Source organism: Pezoporus wallicus, unplaced genomic scaffold (assembly GCF_028554395.1).
Source record: "Pezoporus wallicus isolate ANWC-B61680 ecotype Strahan unplaced genomic scaffold, APGP_CSIRO_Pwel_v1 contig_2025, whole genome shotgun sequence".
NCBI classification, from domain to species: Eukaryota; Metazoa; Chordata; class Aves; order Psittaciformes; family Psittacidae; genus Pezoporus; species Pezoporus wallicus.
Window position 1 is genome coordinate 518840 of NW_026640253.1, and position 21508 is coordinate 540347.

General features: G+C 37.5%; 1 protein-coding gene across 1 annotated transcript in view; it reads right to left on the bottom strand.

Moving 5' to 3' along the window:
- Nucleotides 1-21508, bottom strand: part of OTOG (otogelin) — a 96542-nt gene that overhangs the window by 24311 nt on the left and 50723 nt on the right. The window contains exons 31-37 of the mRNA XM_057418215.1: nt 20023-20190; nt 17362-17640; nt 7585-7702; nt 6823-6902; nt 2591-6432; nt 1822-1990; nt 709-845 (exon numbers count right to left, since the gene is read on the bottom strand). Coding sequence (XP_057274198.1) covers nt 709-845; nt 1822-1990; nt 2591-6432; nt 6823-6902; nt 7585-7702; nt 17362-17640; nt 20023-20190 — 4793 coding nt within the window. The remainder of the gene's footprint in view (nt 1-708; nt 846-1821; nt 1991-2590; nt 6433-6822; nt 6903-7584; nt 7703-17361; nt 17641-20022; nt 20191-21508) is intronic.

The window sequence follows — 21508 nt, forward strand, 5'->3', positions numbered from 1 at the left end:
GAAATACATGCGTACTTCCTGATCTACAGGGCACTGAACAAAACAGAAAGAGCTGAATCCAACAGGAAAACAAATCTGAAAGCCAGATGTCCTTATTGACATCAATCATACTGAGCTTCTGGAATTAATTCCCATAAGGTATTACTTCAGACCAAACTTTGCAAAGGACATTTATATAGACATCGAGATTACCTAGTTTTTATATGGGAAAGTGGAGTTTCAAGAGTTTTGTAAAGGCTCACAAGAAATTAACTCTTCACGACATAAAGCCAATTACACTACCCATTAGCCGGATACTCATTAGGGTTTATCTCTTCCTTCTTTGAAACAACAAGTATTTACCCCTGTGAGAGACTTTGAATGCACAGAGTGGTCTAATTTAGTCTGACAATCCACAGTCTTTTATGGCTCTGAAGATTGGTGTTTCCAGTGCAAATTTCTCCATATGAACATAGATAAAACGATGCATTTGTACAGTAACATGGTCCTACTTCTCACCTTCCAGCTGTTTCAGAAGGAACTGTGCATATACAGCCAGGTAATAAAGTGCTGCACAATTCATAAGTGTTGTAAAGTGCAAGTACAATTCATAGATGTTACACAAAAGTGAGAATTAACCACAGCTATATAGTATTAATATGCCTTTTCTTTTAAAATGTGTCTTATTAGCAGCATTTAACATCATTTGTTAGCTAATATGTTAATTACCAGTCTGCAGTCAAGGACATGGATGGTTATAGTTTCATCTCGAGTTTGACTAACAATGTAGGATGCTTCTTTGAATAATGCCAAATGATTTCCATCATAGGTTACAATGCTCAGATCAGAGAATATTGTGCAACGACCTAAGAAAAATAAAAATAAATGTTTTTTTTTCTAACATTTTAGAATTTAAGTAAATATTACAAAATATGAAGATAAGCCAATAATATTTGTAAGACTAATTAGCTTGCTTACTATGTGTTAAACTTAAGTTCCGTATATGCAGCACATTTTCAGCTATATTTGAAACTGTTGCATCTCTGTAAATGGAGACCAGAGTCAACGCATATTTCGGTGGGAAACCTGCAAACCTCTGCAATTAGTAACTTACAGTTCTTGCCAGCAAAGGATTGTAATTTTTACAAACCCCAAACTAGCAAAACGTGAATAACAGTGGATTATGACAGATCATTAGTGCTCTTCTAGTCTTGCTCCTAAAATGGAATCTCATGTGGAAAGTTTCTTCTTCAGAGTCTTAGTGCTAAAGCTTTTGCATTTTCAAAGGGCTTGGAGTTCTATTACCAGTTATTTAAAAATCTAGAGCATAAGCATAAATCTGCCTTGCTTTCCCTGTATACTTTCTTTATTATTCTGGAGTAAACTGAATTTTCTTTATTGGGCAGGATTCTTCCTGCCCAATTCTAAGTAATTGATGGGAGTGAGTACAGTACAGCTATGTTTTCAGAGTCCCCAAACCATTCACAGAGTTAGTTAACAGAGTCTAGGGAATCTTCTCATTCTAAAGTACATCTAAGATAAACCAAAAAAATTCACTGACTATATTGCTTAGGTGCCTTGATTAGACAGAAGACAAGATGGGCCTAAGACAGACCAAGAGGTGTCTCTGCAGATATCTAAAGCTTGGCAAGAGGAATGTCCTACATTAAAAGAGCAATTTGATTTCATTTCCTACACATAATGTAGAACTAGAATTATGAATTGCATTAAACAATCATCTATTTTTACGCCATGGTCTAGAAGTGCCAGTTCTTAGCCTTCTTAAACATGCATTAAACTGTCACCTAAATTCTTTAAAAGTACTGCGTAATTAAAACTTACATGCACATTCCCACTTCGGGCAGCATTTGTCACCATTCATTTGAGTAGCAAATCCTAAAACTCCACAGCTGGGTTGAGTTGCATTGTATGGGCAGTTCTGTGACTTATTAACTTGGATCAGCTGTCCATCCAAGCAAATGTGTTTTATGCACTCATTCTCTGTGATTGGCTAAGGCATATTTAATAGAAGATATAGGTTACCATTCTTTCAAAGCTAACATCACAATATTGCAGAGTATTTGCTCACATTCTTCAAGTACAGAATGCTTATGAATCCCTGTAACACTGATGAAGGAAACTCATGCATTCTGAGGTCAGTTTAAAACTGCTGTCCTGTTGTAAAGCAGAGAACAGCATTACCAAATTTTAACTTTACATTCAAAAAAGAGTTGAGCATGAAAAGTATGGAAGGGCACAAGTAGGAATAATAACATGGATCTCTGGAAAGACGTATTTCAAGGAGGGCAACGTGACAAGAAATTGCCACTGACCAATATGAAGCACCATATTTTGCCAAAACAACATTCTTGTAACAGTTGTACTCAGAAAACTGAGGCCTAAACCACAGTGTATTATAGCACTTGCAAAAATCATTACGCACAACGAAATCAACTGAAGTTTCAGACATAACTGAGAAAATAGGGCTCCCTTGTTGATACAGGTATTTTAAATCCTAAAGATCAAAGTATGGCTCATGATTTTTTTTTTTTTAATCAGTGTGTGAAAGCAGCCAAGACATTTTCAAAACCCAACAGATACAGCTACTCACTGTACAAGTCTGAAGAGTTGCTGTTTCTCTAGGCAGCATAAAAGTTGATGCTGTGGCGCCTGACAGAGCTTCAGCTGTTGCCAATTCATCAGAAAAAGTTGTAGTCAAGCCATAAAGTGGTTTGGTAGATAAATAGGCAAATGAGGAAACTGATGGAGCTATTGTGTCATTTGGATGGTCAGGTATCATTAGCAGTGAACTCACAGAAGGTGTTTGTACCTCAGATGATATTTCAAGTTTTGAAGTTTGAGTTGCACTGACCGATGACACAGCTATAGAAGAAAAAGATTTTGGTTCAGAGGATGAATGTAGAGTAGACAGTATTGATACACTTATATTAGAAGAAACTGCAGTTGTGTTTGTGAAATATGGAGAGTAAAATGTCCCAGGTGTTTCTGGAGTAGTGATAGCACCTTGAACGCGGACAGCTTGGACTTCTGTTGTTAATTCTGACTCCTCAGATTTTACTGTATCAGGGGGCACAGCTCCTTTTGCTTTGGAAGTAACAGAAAAATAGGTGGGCTTTACAGACCTTGTGATAGATTCTGCTACTGCTTCTGCTTTGTCTGAAGTTGCTGATACAATACTAACATTTTGCCTGCTACTGCTTATCACTGAAGAAGCTGAAGCAGCAGCTGATGAATGTGCCATAGCTGACAACATTGTACTTGTTAGAAACATGGAACTGGAGGCAGTGGTTGAAAGTGTGACTTCCTTAGGCAATACTGCAGTTTCCACTGTATCACTTTTGCTCGTTGATGTGGATGGCCCACTCCCCATCACAATGGGAATTTCTGTTGTTTCTGTTGTTTCTGTTAACAAAACTGATGAAGAGGTTGACTTAGGTCCTGTAGAAGCTGCAGCTGTTTGAAGCGTTTGACTTGAATCAAGTGACTTGGTAAATGAGGCCTGCCATGTGAATTTTTGACTAGTACCAGCCTTTTGTGTGGAAAATGAAGGAAATACTTTTTTAATTGTTGCTAAATAAGATGAAGATGTAAACACTTCTGGTGAGGAAGGGAGAATTCTGGTGCCAAAAATCCAATCCGTTGTCATTCTAGCTGGGACTGTAGGTTGTGAAACAGAAGTCCTTGGTGCATAAGACTGTGTTACTGAATCAGTTAAACGCAACTCTCTTTCAGTTGGCAAAGTAACCTGTGTAGTACCTACTAAGGTAGGTAATATACTTGAATGAATGTCTTCAGGTAGGGAGGTGATTAAAGGGTATGAGGAAGTCAATTCTACTGTAGCTTCAGTTGTGCTAAAGACATGTTGTGATTGATCAGTGGATTTTGATAGAGTTTTTGCAGTATACTGGTATATTGGGGTGATACTTTGGCTTGTCAACAAAGGCTCAGAAGTCTGACGACCAAGTTCTGTAGCCTTCTGAGTAGAAAAAAGCGGTATAACTATGGTCTTTGTGGTCTGTGCTGAAAATTTGTCTCCTAAAGATGTCTGCCAAGAGAGGGGGCCTACTGAAGATGGAGGAAAGGAAGGCTGAGTTTTAGCTGCTGCAGGTTTTACTTTATCTGTTATACTTTGGACTGTAGATTCCAATGCTGTAGAAACTGTTTTAGTTTCTACTGGATATTTTGGTGTGGTTATTACTTCTGGTACGATTCGTGTTAAAGAAGGTGAAGAAACCAGTTTATCTGGTAGAGACTGAGACAAAAGGTAAGAGGTCTTTGTTACTGGAAGTATAAAAGAAGGGGACAGAGTTGATCTTTCTGTGGCTGTCATGACTTTTTTAGTTGTCATGAGATGACTGCTGAATTCAGAAGATGGGGAGAATGTGGCATAGGTGACATTTAAAATGGCTTTGCCTGGTGATTTGCCATGTGATACTGTTGTTACTGGACTTGATTGTTCTGTTATAGCAAATAAAACAGAGAAATTCAGGACTGGAGAGGTCTTTTCTGTTAGTAACATTGATTTTGCCAGAGTTGTTCTTGGATAAAAAGAAGTTGTTTCATGGGATGTGTGCATAGGACTGAGAGCTGTCAGTGATGCTTCTTTTCCATAGGAAAGTAGTGAAGGAAGAGAAATGTTTAAGGAGACTAGAGAACTTGATGGTGAAAAAGGGAAGGCAGATGGCTTCCTAGTAGAGGTGTTAGTAATTCTTTCTACTTGTGATGTATCAGGCTGTGTTGTCAACAATGTGGTTTCAGGTGCACTAAGAAGAGTAAGTGGAGATACAGTGACGGATGCTCTTTGAGCCACCTCTGTATCTTCGAAAGGAACTGTGGTGGTTGTTTTTGACAAGACAGATGTTTTCATTGCTGATGTAGTAACACTACCTGAATATGCTGAAGTGCTTGTCTTCACCGTACTTGAAAGCAGAGTTGGCTTGTGTTCTGTAGATATTTTTCCAGAAAACAAAGTTGACTTTGCCACTAATTCAGAAGGGGATGTTATTTTGGATGTTCCCTCAACAGACAAAGGTGTCACTTTGATAGTCTCAGCCACAACAGGATATTTAGTGTATAATGTAGTCAGGAACTCTGTTGTGTTTGGAACTGTGTATGAGGGATATTTTGTAGTTGAAACAGTTTTAAATGTCTTTTTTAATTCGCCTGAAGCTGGGGAAGCATGAGTAGGAACAGACACTGAAGGTCCTTTTGTAAAAAGAGTAAGGGATTTTTCAGTTGTAGAACTGGGATGTAGTGAATATGTAGGGAAATAAGAACTTGACATATGCTCCACATGAAATGTTGTCTTAGGAGTTTCCCTTTTAAGAGTTGTAAATGATAGCAAAGTTGCTTCTGATGCTCTCTCTTGAGTTTGCAGAGTTGCTGGTTTTGAGCCTAGAGTTGTGGTGAAAGGTATCTCTGCAGTACCAGTGAGGTGTTGAACCATTTCAATAGGAGGTTGTGTAGTTGCCTTTATTAATAAAATAGGTGGCATGGATGTTGGTGACAATGCAGTCTTCTCGCTTCGCTCAGTTAACACAGTTGCTGCTTTTGTTGCTGCTGAAGATGCTGGTTTTGATGAAGTACTGATCACAGGAGAAAACGATATTACTGTAGTGTTAGATGCTGTGGGAAAAGACTGTCCTATGCTTATTTTTGTCTCTCCTGAAGTTCCTGTTACGTTTACTGGTGATGCATATGAAAGCGTGTCCATAGATGGTGATGTGGAAAACTGGAGCAGAGAGGCAGTAGTTTTTTCTGTTATTGATTCAAATGTACTGGGTGTAAGTGTTTTAAGTCCTTCTGGTTTTACTTGTGCTTCTTTTGTGGGAAGTGTTCTTGTGGCTATTTCTGATATTTCCATTTTTTTAGTTTTGACTGGCATTTCTGCTGTACTAAGTATTAGTGGTGTTCCAGTGAAAATAAAAGTAGCAATTGTTTTGGTTTCTGATTCTGTATTTGTAGTCACTGCATTTGTAGCTGTTACTGTCTGAGGTTCTGTAGCCCTCAGCAGTTCAGTAGAACCAATACTGGTTGGTTGTATCTTTGTGGAAGTTTCTGAAGTGACAGTGGACCAAAACAATGGAGAAATGTCAATGGGAGAAGATAAGCTTACATTAGACTTTGTCGTCCCAAACACTGCTGTAGTGCTTCTTCCAGATGTAATTTCTGTTGACTGTGAAGAAATATTTGATGATAAAGATATGTTTGGAAGTGTTGTATGAGATATAAGAGCTGAAAACTCAGTTTTCCCTGTAGTTGCAGTCACTTGCAATTTTGAAGCAGTTGTTGCCATGTCTATTGCTTCAGGTACAGGAAATGAAGTCAGCGCTTCACCGATCACTGTCAAACTTGTACTTGATTTTGTATGTGAAACTGATGGTGTTTGAATGCTGGGTGGCAAAGCCAGACTATCGTCTGCAGGTTCAATGCCTGAAATCGGACAAACGTAAACAGTAGTCTGAAATGTATGAATTGTTATAGTCATGAAGCTAGCAGAGTTATAGGTTAACACATATAACTGATCTTTTCAATTGCCTTTAAACTCCTGAAATTCATAGACAACTTAAGAAACAAATTCATTAAATAATTTGCTCCATATCCAATTTTGCTGAAGTATTTTAAAAAAAATGAAACTACTTAGTTTGGTTTTTGAGAGGTGAAATTATTTTAACTAAAATGTGTGTTTAGTGAGCTCAAGATTCATATAACTAAGATTAAAGTTACACAAATTTAAGCACTAGGATTTGAAAATATTACTAAAGACCTAAGAAATCAATAAGCTAAGTCTCATACATAATACATATAATTTTTCAAACATACAGTCTTCAAAATACACGCATCTTTGAGTGATTTCATCCAGCAACATATTGAGAGGACAATCAGGGATGCATCCTTCCACTCTAAAAGAAAAAACAGTAAGTATTAACTAGTTGAGCAGGATCTGGATTTAGCATTTCCTTTTAGGAAAACAGAATTTATTTATAAAGTATTTTTAAGAAGACAATCTTGTTCTATCTAAATCTTGTCATTTCAGTGTACTCCTTCAAAATGTCATTGCCATGGCTTCCATTCTTACTCAGATCTAAGATAAAGCATGAACTCAGCCTCTGAAATGAATGGTCATAAGTTCAACAGTGAATGCTTCTGCTTAAGAAATGCCAAACACTTTCATGTATCAAAATCCAAATGCCTGTTTTACCATACTTAGTACAAATTCCAATTGGGAGGAAAAGGCAAGGACAGATATAGCTGTTCTAATCTCATACTAAAAATGTAAGGGCACAACTATTTGAAACAAACTTATCCCCTTTCTTTATTAATACTCTGTAATGCTCCCTCCCCCCCATCTTGAACATTACAGATATACTGATAACTCCAGAACCTGACAATACTTACCTAACAACAGAAATGTCACTTTCACGTAGCAGCTGCAGCAGGTTTTATTCCATTTCTTTTCTCCTTCACTCCTCTTATACAAGAACACAGTCCTGCTATGCTGAGCTTACATCTGGTCCCTCATATTCTTATTATACTGCCTATCACCCAAATTACATACTTTTCCATGAAAATACAGATACTTACTTTGGTACTGCCTGACAGTTTTTTCCCAAAGGATCTCTGCAAGTCTTGAAACAAGGGCTTACGCAAGTATCATAATGCCATTCACATGCAGAATGGGATAGAAATTTAAATTTTACATCTGAAAAACAATAAATACCTGTTACTACCATATGTATTTCTAAAAATATATATACACACAGAGATTCATATCACTAAGAGGCATATTTTAAGTTCACTGCACTTCTAAATTTCTTACTGTTTCTACCTATATTCTATACAAATAAAACCACTAATATTTCTTGAGCTGCCAAGGTCTTTAAAATATAAAAAAAAGATGACAGTATATGCAGAGTATATTTGAGTGTGCTGGTTCTGCAATCTGGTTTTGTACTATAAAACATGACATTGTATTATTCATATTTATTGTGTATTACAATCACTTGAAGATAAAGCCAGGCAAATTAGAGCTGTTTTTAAGTTTTAAAGACTATATCAATAGTGAAACTGTATGTAGGTTATTCAAACAAAAAGCAAAATTGAGATTATGTTGATTCAGTGCAATTATTGCTATTAGAATCAAAATAAAAAGCAGCAGTTAGATACAGTGATACTCATTATAACATATCATTAACAGTTGTTTGCTTCATGTGTAAAATTTACTGCTACAGCACAAAGGTGTACATAACTTGTATGAGACAATTATATTTTAAAAGCCAAATCAAACACCACTCCAAATAAAGTAACCAGAAATTATCCTAGTTTAGGCTCTTTAAAGCAATTTATCTTAACAGCTGATCTTCTCAAAAGCAGTATAAGACAGCCATTCCAAGAGGAATTAAGTCAAACCCATAACATTCTAAATCTGAAATTCTAACTTCTCCTATAATGAACAAAGCAAGTCAGATGAGATGACAGTTGTAGTCTTGCAGAAATTAACTCAAAACATGTATTTCACCAGACAAAATAGCACCAATGAGACACTAGCAATTTAAAAACAACAAAAAAACCCTCCCCAAAATTAACAAAACCCCCTCCCCCAAACCCAAACTGCCTTCAGAGTACCTATGCAGATACTATTTTTTCAAAGACTTCAAATGCACATAATTGAAACTCAAAATACAAATTCAGGTAGAGGAAAAGTTAGATTTAAAAGAAAAATTAACAGAAATAAGGATTAGCTATACTTCCAGTGCTTATTAAATTATGCAGGAACTTTACAGAATTAATGTAGAGACTGAGTGTAGAATGTGAGAGAAATAAATTTGTGGCAATCATCATGTGGGTGAGACACACTTGCATGTTCAAATGCAGCATCATGCTTTCTTTTTCACTACAACATTGCCCCATCTGCATGCAGAACAGTTTCTCACACAATGCTGGATTAGCACAGTGGCTCTTCCAACAACTGCATGATTCAGTACCTGAACTAAAACTGCCCATCCCAGCTTCTGCCTGTTGCAGTCAGGGCAGGGCAGTGACACTTCACTTACACTTATGCCTAGAGAAGATCATCATCATGACATACGGGTTCCCTCTGGATTGGTAAACCTATCTTAGAGGTATGCGATCCAGAGCCTACAAGAGTAGCTGCTCTCAATGTTTACCAGAAAGAAAATGCTTACTACTTAGAAAGAGTTTTCATTTCTGGTTTTTGGGGCACTTGAGGGTGTTGTTGGGGTTTTTATGTCTTTCTGCTTTTAAGTTTTGCTTGACTGATATACGAAGAGAGTAGCTCTTTCACGTCTTTTTGGAGACAGTTTTTCTTGAAGATCCTAAGAAATTGTTTTTCCTGAAATTCAGGGACATCAGCACTTCTGCCATTATTAACCATTACTGCCTTCTTTTTAAATTCATATAATTCTCCTAAATTAGAGGTATAAATCAAACTCAGACAAAAGAGTATGTTGCCATCTAGTGTTTTCCATTTTACATGTCCCTTTATCCAAGAACATTTCACTGCTTTTGAAAATGTGATTTTTGTGACGGTAACAAATGCATTTATAAAGTTACCTTCCCATAATAAGCCAAGTACACAACACTGAATTCTTCTGTGACCCCTCCTAAGGAAACCAACTCAAATTGCTTAAATCTAGTGCAGAAAAGGAATTATTTCCATACATTTTGCTGGCACAGGCAAACACCAACAATAGTAATAGTCAGCAATAACAGTATATCCAAATGGAATCTAGGAAATCTCATTCATCAGACTACCCTAGATTAAGTACTGAGACCAATCTGTAACTTTTAACTCTTACCACAAACCTCACATTAATCACAGAACTTTCAAACACAATAACGGTACAAGCTTTGCAGATAGCACACTGTAACTCAATGAAGAATGGCAGTTTCTCAATTTGGCAGAACACTGTTCGTGAATTGATACTTCCAAGTGCTGGGATTAACATACTATCTCCTATTCTCCAAATAAATTTAAGACTTTTATGAAATGATTGCCACGTTTTCCTCAAGCTTTCCTACAGATTAAGTTCACAGAGTTTGCTGGTGTTTCATGCATTCGTAGGAAACAGAGAAAATTTCTATATAAAGGCATAAAATTTGTTGAGTGGTTAATAAACACTGTTTTCAGTCAAGAAGAGAGTTACGCTTCTCTGCAAATTTTGTCTCTGCTTCTGCAGAAAGGAGTATGGACAACAGATGAATTCATGAACCTGGTCATAAAAATTTCAAAAGAGTTTTCAAAGAGCTGTAGAACCAATGAATATTCAATTTTCCAGTCAAGGGATTTTAGAGAATTGAATATGCCAGGCCAAGCCGTGTTAGGTTGTTTTAGTGTGTAAATTGCACGAAAGAACAGATTAAATCACCACAGCAAGGGTAGACTATATTGCATGAATTGGTTTCCAATAGAATATATTGCATGAATTGGTTTCGAGTATCTCAAAAAATTTCATTATGCCTCAGTAAAGCCATCAGATATAGTGAAATCTATGCTTTATTATGAATTATGGGAAAATGCCTTTCCGGCATTAGAAGAATGTCTGTTCAGTCACTCATCATATTTAAAGTTTTCACTACTGGCAACATCACTTCCTGAATGCTTAAGCAGCCCAAGGACCTACCTTGTTGACTGTGCTAGCCACTGCAAAAAATCCAAAAAAAAACCCCCAAAGCCCACACCACCAAAAAAACCCACACAGCAAGATGCAGTTCCTACTTAAACAGTTTAGACTCAACAGACATTAGACAGCAAATGAAGGGGAGGAGAAACAGAGGCACAGAGCCATGTTCTGAACAAACATGAATGCGTTCTAAGCCAAGAGAACAATAAAGTATCTCTATAACTAGTCAAAATATTATTCTGCCTCTTATTAATACATCTGTATATTAACAATGATCAAAACATCCACAGTTACTAGGGTACAAAGAAAAGAGCAACAACGTGCTTTAAAGCCATTCAGACATCCCTCTTCCTAAAATGAGGGAAATATTTAGTTCACTCTATTGAATTTAGACATTAACTTCCAAGCGAGACCAACCTTGGCTTTATTGTTGCTACAATACTACTATTCCCATGGCAGAAACTACTATAGCTCAGAAACTCTGGATTTTGCCAGTGTCATGGCACAAACACTTTATGCTAGGCAGGATGCTAATCAGCCATCTCCACCACATGCTTTCCATTTCTTTAATACTTAAATTCCCCCTCCTGCAACCAGTAATATGAGCTTACTGTACTCTCTGCAACTGTACAGTTCACTCATAACAAAAGAATGATACATAGTTTACAGACAATGAGTCAAGCTTCTTATATGAGGCATGTGTTCCTCAAAAGGATTTGTCATGGCATTTGAAAATAGCCATGTGTCTCCTGGTGAAGACTACCAGCATTTGTCTTCTGTTCAGTGACACAGCAAATCCTTCGAAAAATGTTAAATTATGCCCTGCGTGACAGTCACTCCAGTTGATATGCCAAATGAGCCCACAGTTCTTCTACCTAACAGGAGCTGAGCATATCAACAGGTTACAGTATTGCAGAAAGCTTTTTATGACTGCAGGTATATGGGTTGCCAAAGACAACATATTAAAAGATATTCCCCAACTCCATTGTTTTCTCACATGCTCAGACATCAGAGAAGCATTTTCTTCCCATAACTTCTGATTTTCATTCTTCGGGGCTTTCAAAAATAATTCTGTGGCCATGAGAACTGTTACAACCATTTATAAAGAATTTTAATTTTTCATCACTGACAGACTGTGGTGTTCTGTTGAGCTGCAGCAACCTTTCTTAGTAACCTGGCCACTTTTTTGTGTGTTAAAAATTTCTAGTGTTCACAAGTCCATCCTACCTTTTTTCCTATGCTGCCTTTCACCTCATAAAGACAATATCTGCCATTGTCAGCATCTGCATATTATCGATAATTTCATGCTATGCTCAAAAAATGGCTGTTTAATTAAAAAAGAACTAAGCTAAATTCAAAATTTCTGATGTTAATAAAAGGCTGCATTTAAAACAAAGACTTTTAAAATAATTTCTTTTAAAAAAGGATTTTTGTTCTCATCTGATGCTTTCTTCTATTTTGCTATTTCTTTCCCCCCAAAAATCTAGTATGAGAAAAATTTGCTTTAGAATTAGTTCTGTTTGTAACAGCAGCAAAACTCTGCTTAGTAATAGATTGCCTATCTCCTCAGTTACAAGTTTAGAAACTTGAAATCTTATCTACCCACTTAACACACTCAAACTACTAACAAACTCTTCTCATGACTTCTACATTTCTGCAATAAGTGTAAGCAAATATCACTGGAAAAAATGACTTCTACATTTCTGCAATAAGTGTAAGCAAATATCACTGGAACTTTGTGCTCAGACAAAACATCACTGAAAGCAAAGTATAATTATCTATCTTTCAAATGCTTTTGTTTAGTTTACTATTACAATGTTAGAGGACTATAATATTGTTACAGTAACTATTTAATCTCCTATTTATTCAGTCAAAAATGGGAGGTCAACTGTTTGTGTTTGTGGTATAAATAGGAAAGGTGTTACAATTCTACAGTGCCCTCAGTCTGATACCGAGAGCTACCAAGCAGATGTGTTCAGGGACATACTTGGCATTTGCAGGTACAACAGCACTTGCTCAGCATTATCCAGCTCCACATCTCATGTCATTATCTTTTAGACTGACAAAGTGTAGAAGCTCAAATTAGAGTTATGAACAACTCATGAGTAAAACTGGACGTTCTAGAAAACTAACTCTCCTGATGGATGTAAGTCGAAGTTAAGATAGTCAATGATATCATGTATAAATCTTAGACTCAAGATGCTTTTCTAAACAAAGTTTTTCATTAAATTTAATTTCATTTGCCATTTTGTAGTATGTTTCTGAATGTGTTTGAGTTAATTAAAATGCAAACATTAAAAGAACCAAAAAATGCACTGTATAAAAATTAAATAAAATTAAATATTGATAAATACCTCCATGCAGTGTGCATATACTTAATACATCTTGGGGTTTAATTTTAATTTTAGCTGAAAATTCTATAACAGGCCTTGTATTTACAGCAAGTTGGTTTATAAAGCACTTAGCTAATATTGTTAAGAACTTTGCTGTGGAATTTATATAGGGCAAATCACATTTTAATAATATATGTAAGTTTAATTCACAGTGACCTTAAAAGGATAAAGCATATTATGATAATTCTATGAACTGTAAAAGGTAACTAGTTGGAGCATCTTATTTTTATTATAAAATTATAGAATAGTTTGGGTTGGAAGAAATCTTAAAGATCACCTTGTTCCAACCCACCTGCCATGGGCAGGGACACCTTCCTCTAGACGAGGTTGATCACGGCCTCATAGAACCTGACCTTTTTAAAAAGGGGAAGAAAACTGCAGCTATATCCATAAAAAGGTCATCAATTCCTTACATTGACAAATTTCCCAATAATTTCAAATGTGACTTGATTATTCTTGCATGACGCCTCTGTGCCTGTCCATCTGCTAAGACTAAATGCATTCCTGCTTTTGACTGAATGCATACCAATCCACCGCTGGTAAAAATTCCTGCACAAAATGTATTTTCTTGTAAGCATACTCTAGATACTAAAATTCAGTTATCAACTCAAACCTTCAAATGTTTGTGGGAACAGGACAGCAAACAAACCTAAGTACAATGAAAATAACCCAAGTTACAAGCCAAAGTGAATTCTCATGGAAAATACTTTGCAGTGTTAGCCCATCATGTCTGTGAAATTTATAGTCAAAGTATTTTGATATGACGATATTTATTGCGGTGAAACTGGAAAAAGTGACTCGTCAGCTGACTTTAAACAAAGATGTATCTATTGCTGTGGTGATCAGGTCATGTAAAATTCTTCCTTTTGAATGTGCGTCAGAGCACGAAGAAGTCTCATGAGGAACTTTCTGGCCAAGGGGATTTACTGGGCCTATTATTCTGCTCCCAGTATTTATCCTCTGATTCCGCAGGAATAGCTGTTCCTGGTTCAAGAGTTTCTGATCTAATATGCAAAGCATTTACAATAGTCAGCAGGAAACTCAATACGCTTTTGCCTGTGCACTCTGGAGCTGGTGTAACTTTTCCATTAACTTAAACAAATGCTGCTGTATTTTTAGACCATGTAATTACCCTACATCAGCAGGCTGGCCCTTGTGAAAGTACACTGGAGAAAGATTCGAGCCCTATGTTTCTCTGCTTATAAAACTCTGAAACCCAAGCCCTCGGATGTGGTGATTAATGAAATGCCTCTTGATCATTTGATCTGATCCCACTTGCTGAGGTAAATTGTTTTAGTTTTCCATTGGCATAGACAGGATTTTTTGGTATAATGACAGGAGGGTAAAGACTTCACACTTAAAAAGACATACCACTCTGCTAATGGATGACCACTGAGAATTGGAACACATTTTAACCTTCTTCATTTCTCCCTCAAAGATAAAAGACTAAGGAGTTATTTTTGTTATGTCCCAAAAAAGTTACTTGATTGAAATGCTGTATGAACATCCTGGTAATAGCATTAGCTCTGTAATTCTGCCGTTCAAAACTCTCAACAGCCCTGCGATTACAAACATTTGTCAAGAGGCAACAGGCATTTGGCAATGACAAAATCTGTCATTTTTTCTGAAGTTGGAGTGTGCCAGTCAACAGCTGCACTAGGCCGTCAGCGTAATGCACTGCAAAACATCAGCAGATTCACAATGCCACCATTAACACTTTAATTCAATGTTTTGATAACAAGAAGCTCCACAAGGCATACAGTTGGCCTCTTCTGTCACAGAAGTCAATGCCTGCTTTAGTTTTGTCTGTGCAGAGATTCAGCGTGGTCACTGTAAAATATGGCCAGGCCACACTTCATGTGTTACAACATTTCATTTCTTTGCTTTGCTTGCAAAACAAATTTTGGTTTCTCAGAATAAGGAATGGATTTTAAAAAATGGTATTGCCAGTAATACCTATTAAAATATTTCTGTTACCCAAATAAACAGATGATAGAATCATAGAATAGTTAGGGTTGGAAAGGACCTTAAGATCATCTAGTTCCAACCCCCCTGCCATGGGTGGGGACACCTTACACTAAACCATCTCACCCAAGGCTCTGTCCAACCTGGCCTTGAACACTGCCACAGATGGAGCATTCACAACCTCACTGGGCAAACCATTCCAGTGCCTCACCACCCTCACAGTAAAGAACTTCCTCCTTATATCCAATCTAAACTTCCCCTGTTTAAGTTTTAACCCGTTACCCCTTGTCCTATCACTACAGTCCCTAATGAAGAGTGCCTCCCCAGCATCCTTACAGCCCCCCTTCAGATACTGGAAGGCTGCTATGAGGTCTCCACGCAGCCTTCTCTTCTCCAGGCTGAACAGCCCCAACTTTCTCAGCCTATCTTCATACGGGAGGTGCTCCAGTCCGCTGATCGTCCTCCTGGCCCTCCTCTGGACTTGTTCCAACAGTTCCATGTCCTTTTTATGTTGAGGACACCAGAACTGCACACAATACTCCAAGTGAGGTCTCACAAGAGCAGAGTGGAGGGGCAGGATCACCTCCTTCGACCCGCTGGTCACGCTCCTTTTGATGCAGCCCAGGATACGGTTGGCTTTCTGGGCTGCGAGCACACACTGAAGCCAGCTCATGTTCATTTTCTCATCGACCAACACCCCCAAGTCCTTCTCCGCAGGGCTGCGCTGAATCTCTTTTCTGCCCAACCTGTAGCTGTGCCTGCAATTGCTCTGACCCAGGTGTAGGACCTTGCACTTGGCATGGTTAAACTTCATGAGGTTGGCATCAGCCCACCTCACAAGTGTGTCAAGGTCCCTCTGGATGGCATTCCTTCCCTCCAGCGTATCAACCGAACCACACAGCTTGGTGTCATCGGCAAAATTCTTGAGGGCGCAGTCAATCCCACTGTCCATGTCAGCGACAAAGATGTTAAACAAGACCGGTCCCAAACCCAATCCCTGAGGGACACCACTTGTTACTGGTCTCCAGCTGGACATTGAGCCATTGACCGCAACTCTTTGTGTATGGCCATTAGTAGATTGCTAATGCATTTAAAATTACAGCACAATAAAAAGCTTTAGAATATAAACACTTGCAGTGATTTTGGTGGTTTCAGCAAGAAGTACTTGTTGCTAAAGTACATAACTAAAGTTGTACAAATAGGTTTGATACATGTGATGTATCAAAAAAGCAGACTAAAGCAGAGCTAAAGAAAATGATGGTTTAATCTGCTTTGCTTGATTTTATAGGCCAATATAACTTCTTGCATCTTGTTCTGGACCTGCAAGGCCATATCCATTTCAGCACAAAATTCCCAAGTGTTTAAGAATATGTGAAAACAGTTATTCTTATTATTTCTTTTCCTTCCTAATCTAAAAATCAAAGAGCTTTATCAGTGACTTTTTTAATGTGTATTTTTTGTCATCAGTTCCTGTAGGAGCAACTTCTGTGTCCAGGTCCTACAAAGGATGCTAAGAATATCTGCTACATCTCTGACTCTCATGTCTCAGTGGAATGGGACTACTATTTCAGTAATAAGAATCTATCACCTAGGTAGAAACACTCTCACAGCAAGCTATGTTGTGTATGCGAGAGCTTAAGCTGTCCAAGACATATAAGAGAAACAGACATCTAGATCCCCAAGTAAAGGTATGTATCTCTTTGATCTCTTAGATAGTCCCTGAAATACTAGGGGATACATAAAAAGCAGAGGCCCTGCGAGTGGGTACATGGATAAAGTCTGAGGTGGTTTTCAGGGAAAACATGAGTTTTGAGAAGTGTAATCTACAGGCAATGTCCTTAGCACTAGATGGCATGAACCTCTGAGGAGGCCATAAAGCTTGCAATGAGAATGCACTGTACAGAAAACTATCTCTTGGCATCAGTCAGAGGGAAACGAGAAGAAACATCATTCACAGACCTTAACTTTTAGCAATACATTCACTTCTTTTCTACTCCCTTTGTGAATCCATTATTCATCAGCATGGATTTTCTACTCCTTAATAATTTCCTCACCACCCATAAAGCAACTATTGCCCAGAAACTATACACTAGGCTATATATTTCCAAAACCAGTTGGTAAATATAGCAAAGGTATGTTAAGCTATTTAATGGCTTTTGATAAGAAAACAAAATCTCATGCTCACTACAAACATCAGGGAAGAAGATTTTGAGTCTGCACATGACAGTTTACCCACATTGCCCAGTTATGTAGGGGAGAAGTAAGCCATCCCATCACCTCTGAAAATATGAATACTATTTAGCTTGTATTTTCACAGGGAGCAAACTGCTGTTCATAAAAATAAAACTTTAATTACCCACCTACAAGTTTAAAAAGGGTCGACAACCTGAACTCCTCTGAATGATGATACTTCAGAAGCTCAACTGAAGAAGCTGAAATGTGGATGAAATATCCTGGTTTTGCAAATGACTCAAAGGAACTATACCCTGAAAGCCATGTATTCTTGTGAATGACAAATGTAGATCTGCTGTGAAACTCTTCATTTTTTTTCCATTTAGAAAGAACAAGAGTATTATTGGAGACCAGCTGAAGAAAATAGTTTGGTCTCTCAGCTGTTTCAAATGAAATCAAGTTGGAATCTGGGAAAGAAAATTAAATAAAATAAAATTAAAAACAAAAACAAACAAGCAACAACAACAAAAAAAACCCACAACCCCCAAAAACCAAAACAAAACCAACACAGAACTCATTTACTTGCTGATATATGCATAGTAAACTGAACTCATTCTGATGTACCACTACTGTTAATAGTAGCACGAGGAACGAAAGATGACATTGGATTTACCAGTGAATAGCCCGAATCTCCTAAGAAAATACACAGATTTCAGAGTGCTAGATACTGATGGATATTTAGTTTTCTAAGTACCCAACAGATTTCAACAGGAATACAAACAGATTAAGACATTTGCCCATACCAGGATTCGGTTTACAACCTTCACTAAGCCATTTATTTAAAAAACCTTAAACTTTATCTAGCTAGCCCTAGAAGGAACATTTGTCATCAGGAATTTATAGCTTAGCAGTTTTCATTAAAAATAAATTACAAAAATGTATTTTGCCTTCAGCTTTCTAAGCAGCCAGCTCCCTAACACTTCTAAAAATGTTATCTGTGAAGCCTGTTTTCTGGTAAGTGTATCCACACGATACCTTACCCTGAAAACAGTACTGAATTTAAGCAAGCTTCTGTACAACCAATTGCAGAGCGTCAGATCTTGAGCCTGTTACAGGCATCTGCTGCTCAAAGAATTACCATTCTATTTTATGGTAAACTCTGCTGTTCTATTGAAAACAGCCATTAAACTACTGTAAAATCAACTAACCCTCCAGGCATAACTGTCACATTCTGGTATAACACTTTCTGGAAGACCAACTTGTTTTCTGAGCATAAACATTTCAATTAATTTGAAAAACACAGTGGACCTCATAGCAGCCTTCCAGTATCTGAAGGGGGGCTGTAAGGATGCTGGGGAGCTACTCTTCATTAGGGACTGTAGTGACAGGACAAGGGGTAATGGGTTAAAACTTAAACAGGGGAAGTTTAGAGTGGGCATAAGGAGGAAGTTCTTTGCTGTAAGGGTGGTGAGGCACTAGAAGGGGTTGCCCAGGGAAGTTATGAATGCTCCATCCCTGGCGGTGCTCCAGGCCAGGTTGGACAGAGCCTTGGGAGACATGGTTTAGTGTGAGGTGTTCCTGCCCATGGCAGGGGGGTTGGAACTAGATGATCTTAAGGTCCTTTCCAACCCTAACTGTTCTATGATTCTATGATCCTGTGAATATCTCCTTATTAATTGTCTGTAGCAGGTAGCTATTTGAAAAGTAACAATGGACAGTCAGTCCACTGCAAATCAAGACACAAAACTTTCAATTGTCTATGATTTGTCTGAAAATGATAAAACACTTCCACTTTTCAAAGAACCAAGAATGCAATATAAATGTAGACATGGATATGAAAAATATCATATTGATTGTACAAACACTCTCATGGCCGAATGATGAAATGTTCAAATTGGACTATAAGGCCCAATTTCCATTTCCCAGCTTAAATTCTGAACAAGAGAGATTTATATATGTAAATAAGACAGTAGGACTGTCCTTCCCTTTCTAAATGTGTATTGAAAGCAACATACAAGTGTCTCAAAACTATGAGTAGTAAAAGAAATCTGGCCTTGGATATTCTGTTACATGAGTTCTTGTGTCAGTTCTACAGACAGCAGTATTACTAACCAAATGTCTGTCATTTTTTTCAATTGACCCATATTCCTTCTTTGGTTACACAAAGGCAGCCACCTTCAGGCCATCCAAAGAGTTGATCAGGGGACTCTGGCCAGTAAAATGGTATTGAGAATCAAGCTCAAATTAAAGCTGTATATGCAGACAGCTCTAGCATTTAACATCACAAAGTGCTGAATATACTCTTGTAAGCTTTTTCCACCTTTCTGAAGGTGTGCAAGACCTGAATAAGCAACACATTTCTTCAGCAGAAACTGAAGTTGGGACCTGAAGGAGACAAATTTGCAGTATGCACCCTTATGCAGCTTAGGTTAGCGCCAATAGGCATCTCAATACAAGCAAGCAAAGAAGGGTGATGGTGGCAAAGTGAGAGAATTAGGGAACAGTTTTCTTGTACCACTTCTCTCTCACTCTTTCCCATGTCCCAGTTCTGCCAGAGGAAGGGTTCAGGGAGCAACATATATCTAAAGAACTTGGCTAATCACTGTTTTGGTCCTCCTGAAAGTTGGGGCACAGAGGGGCTGTTGCTTTTTAACTAAAATTATCTGTTTATAAAGCTACAATCATCTTTTTAAACCAAGCAAATGAAAATTTTGGCAGACAACATTAAGACGCACAATCAGCTAACAGAAAAAGATTCTTTCACCCAGGTCTATTCCTAAATGTAGGATTGCACCCAAAGGAAGAATTTGTTCTGCCTTATTTAAGCCTCTAGGTTACAGTGACTTTACCATGTGCTTTGGGTTTATAAAGTCCTGAAGTCAGCATAAAGGTCACTGTATGTCCAGGAACAAGATCTTCTTCTCTCACTGGGAAAACACCACCATCCACTAGTTCCACTGCCATTACAAATTCCCCAGCCAAATAGCTGACCAGTTTATATGGGCCCTTTCCCAGAGCTGTTGAGAAAAAATATCAGCATTATCTTTCATGTCAAGTGTCACAAATGCTTGAGCTCTAAATATTATGATACAGCGCATAAAAGCATATCTTTCCACTCTGAAAACAGCTCTAGGTACCATGCACTAAACTATGATGACAACCAAAATAAAGCCAAACTCTTTTAGAAAATACATGTTCTCAAAACTGTCCAAAATACCTATCCTCAATTTTCAAGATTCATGATTAGCTTTTGCTTTTCCTCCCTCTCATCCACTTCAGTTTCATAGTCACTTTATTAAAGTTATCTGACCTCTTTGCTATTTGATTTAGAAACAAACGATGTTCTACAGACCACCCTGGGATCCCTTCACATTGTTTATTTGTATGGTTGAACTCATTACACACTTCTTACTATTCTTTAAAACCTATTTTATTAGTGTCTAAAGTGTTAGCCATTTTGCAGGGAATAGAAGTTTGTTATCATCAAGTATCAGAGAACTCCTTGAAGAGTATAGATACAAACATAATCACTGGGAAGTAAGACAAGCCCATGCTAAACATGTACAGTGATATCTGGTTACCTTCAGCGCAGGGATTTAAAATACATTTTATAAATAGCTTAAAACATTCAGTGATCTGGAAATGTTAGCATATGTTTAAGTCTGGTACCTCAGGCCCATCCAAAACTTGAGAAACCACAGCTACCAGCTGAGAATTTCCCCTTACCAAACACAAAAGGTTTCTGCTCCTGCTTCTAGTAGGACTAGAACTATTTCACTTTGGATTCATGACAAAATTACATAAAGAAAACCTCTCCCTGGTCTAAGACATTTTCTTAACTTTCTTGTATCCAAAACTAAGTAATCATCGGGAATGCTTCTATATTTGAGGTAGAAAATAAAATCTTCAGCATAGAGATTCCCCCCCACCCGCTTGGAGCTCAGAAAAGTCCAATATTGAATACTGATAAGCTGGATTAGCAAACAGTAGCAGGATCTAAAGGGAGAAGTTTACAATAACTATGTTTATTAAAAATTGGTCACATGCAAAACTCTCCACCATTTCTGTAAGCAAGAATTCAGTAGCAAGTGAAACTAATAAAGCAATATGAAAGTATATAATGTAAATTCACTACTACAACTGATGTTAGAGGCACCACACTTTCAAACTTTTACAAGTGCAATAAGATTATTTATCATCAAACTATTTCATTGATAAAACAAATAAAAAAGGAAATGTAAAACTGCAATCACCTCCTATATTCAATAGACTTTTATTTAAATTAAAGGCTTAGATTTAGATAAAATTCCACTGCATTAGAAATTTGACCCCACT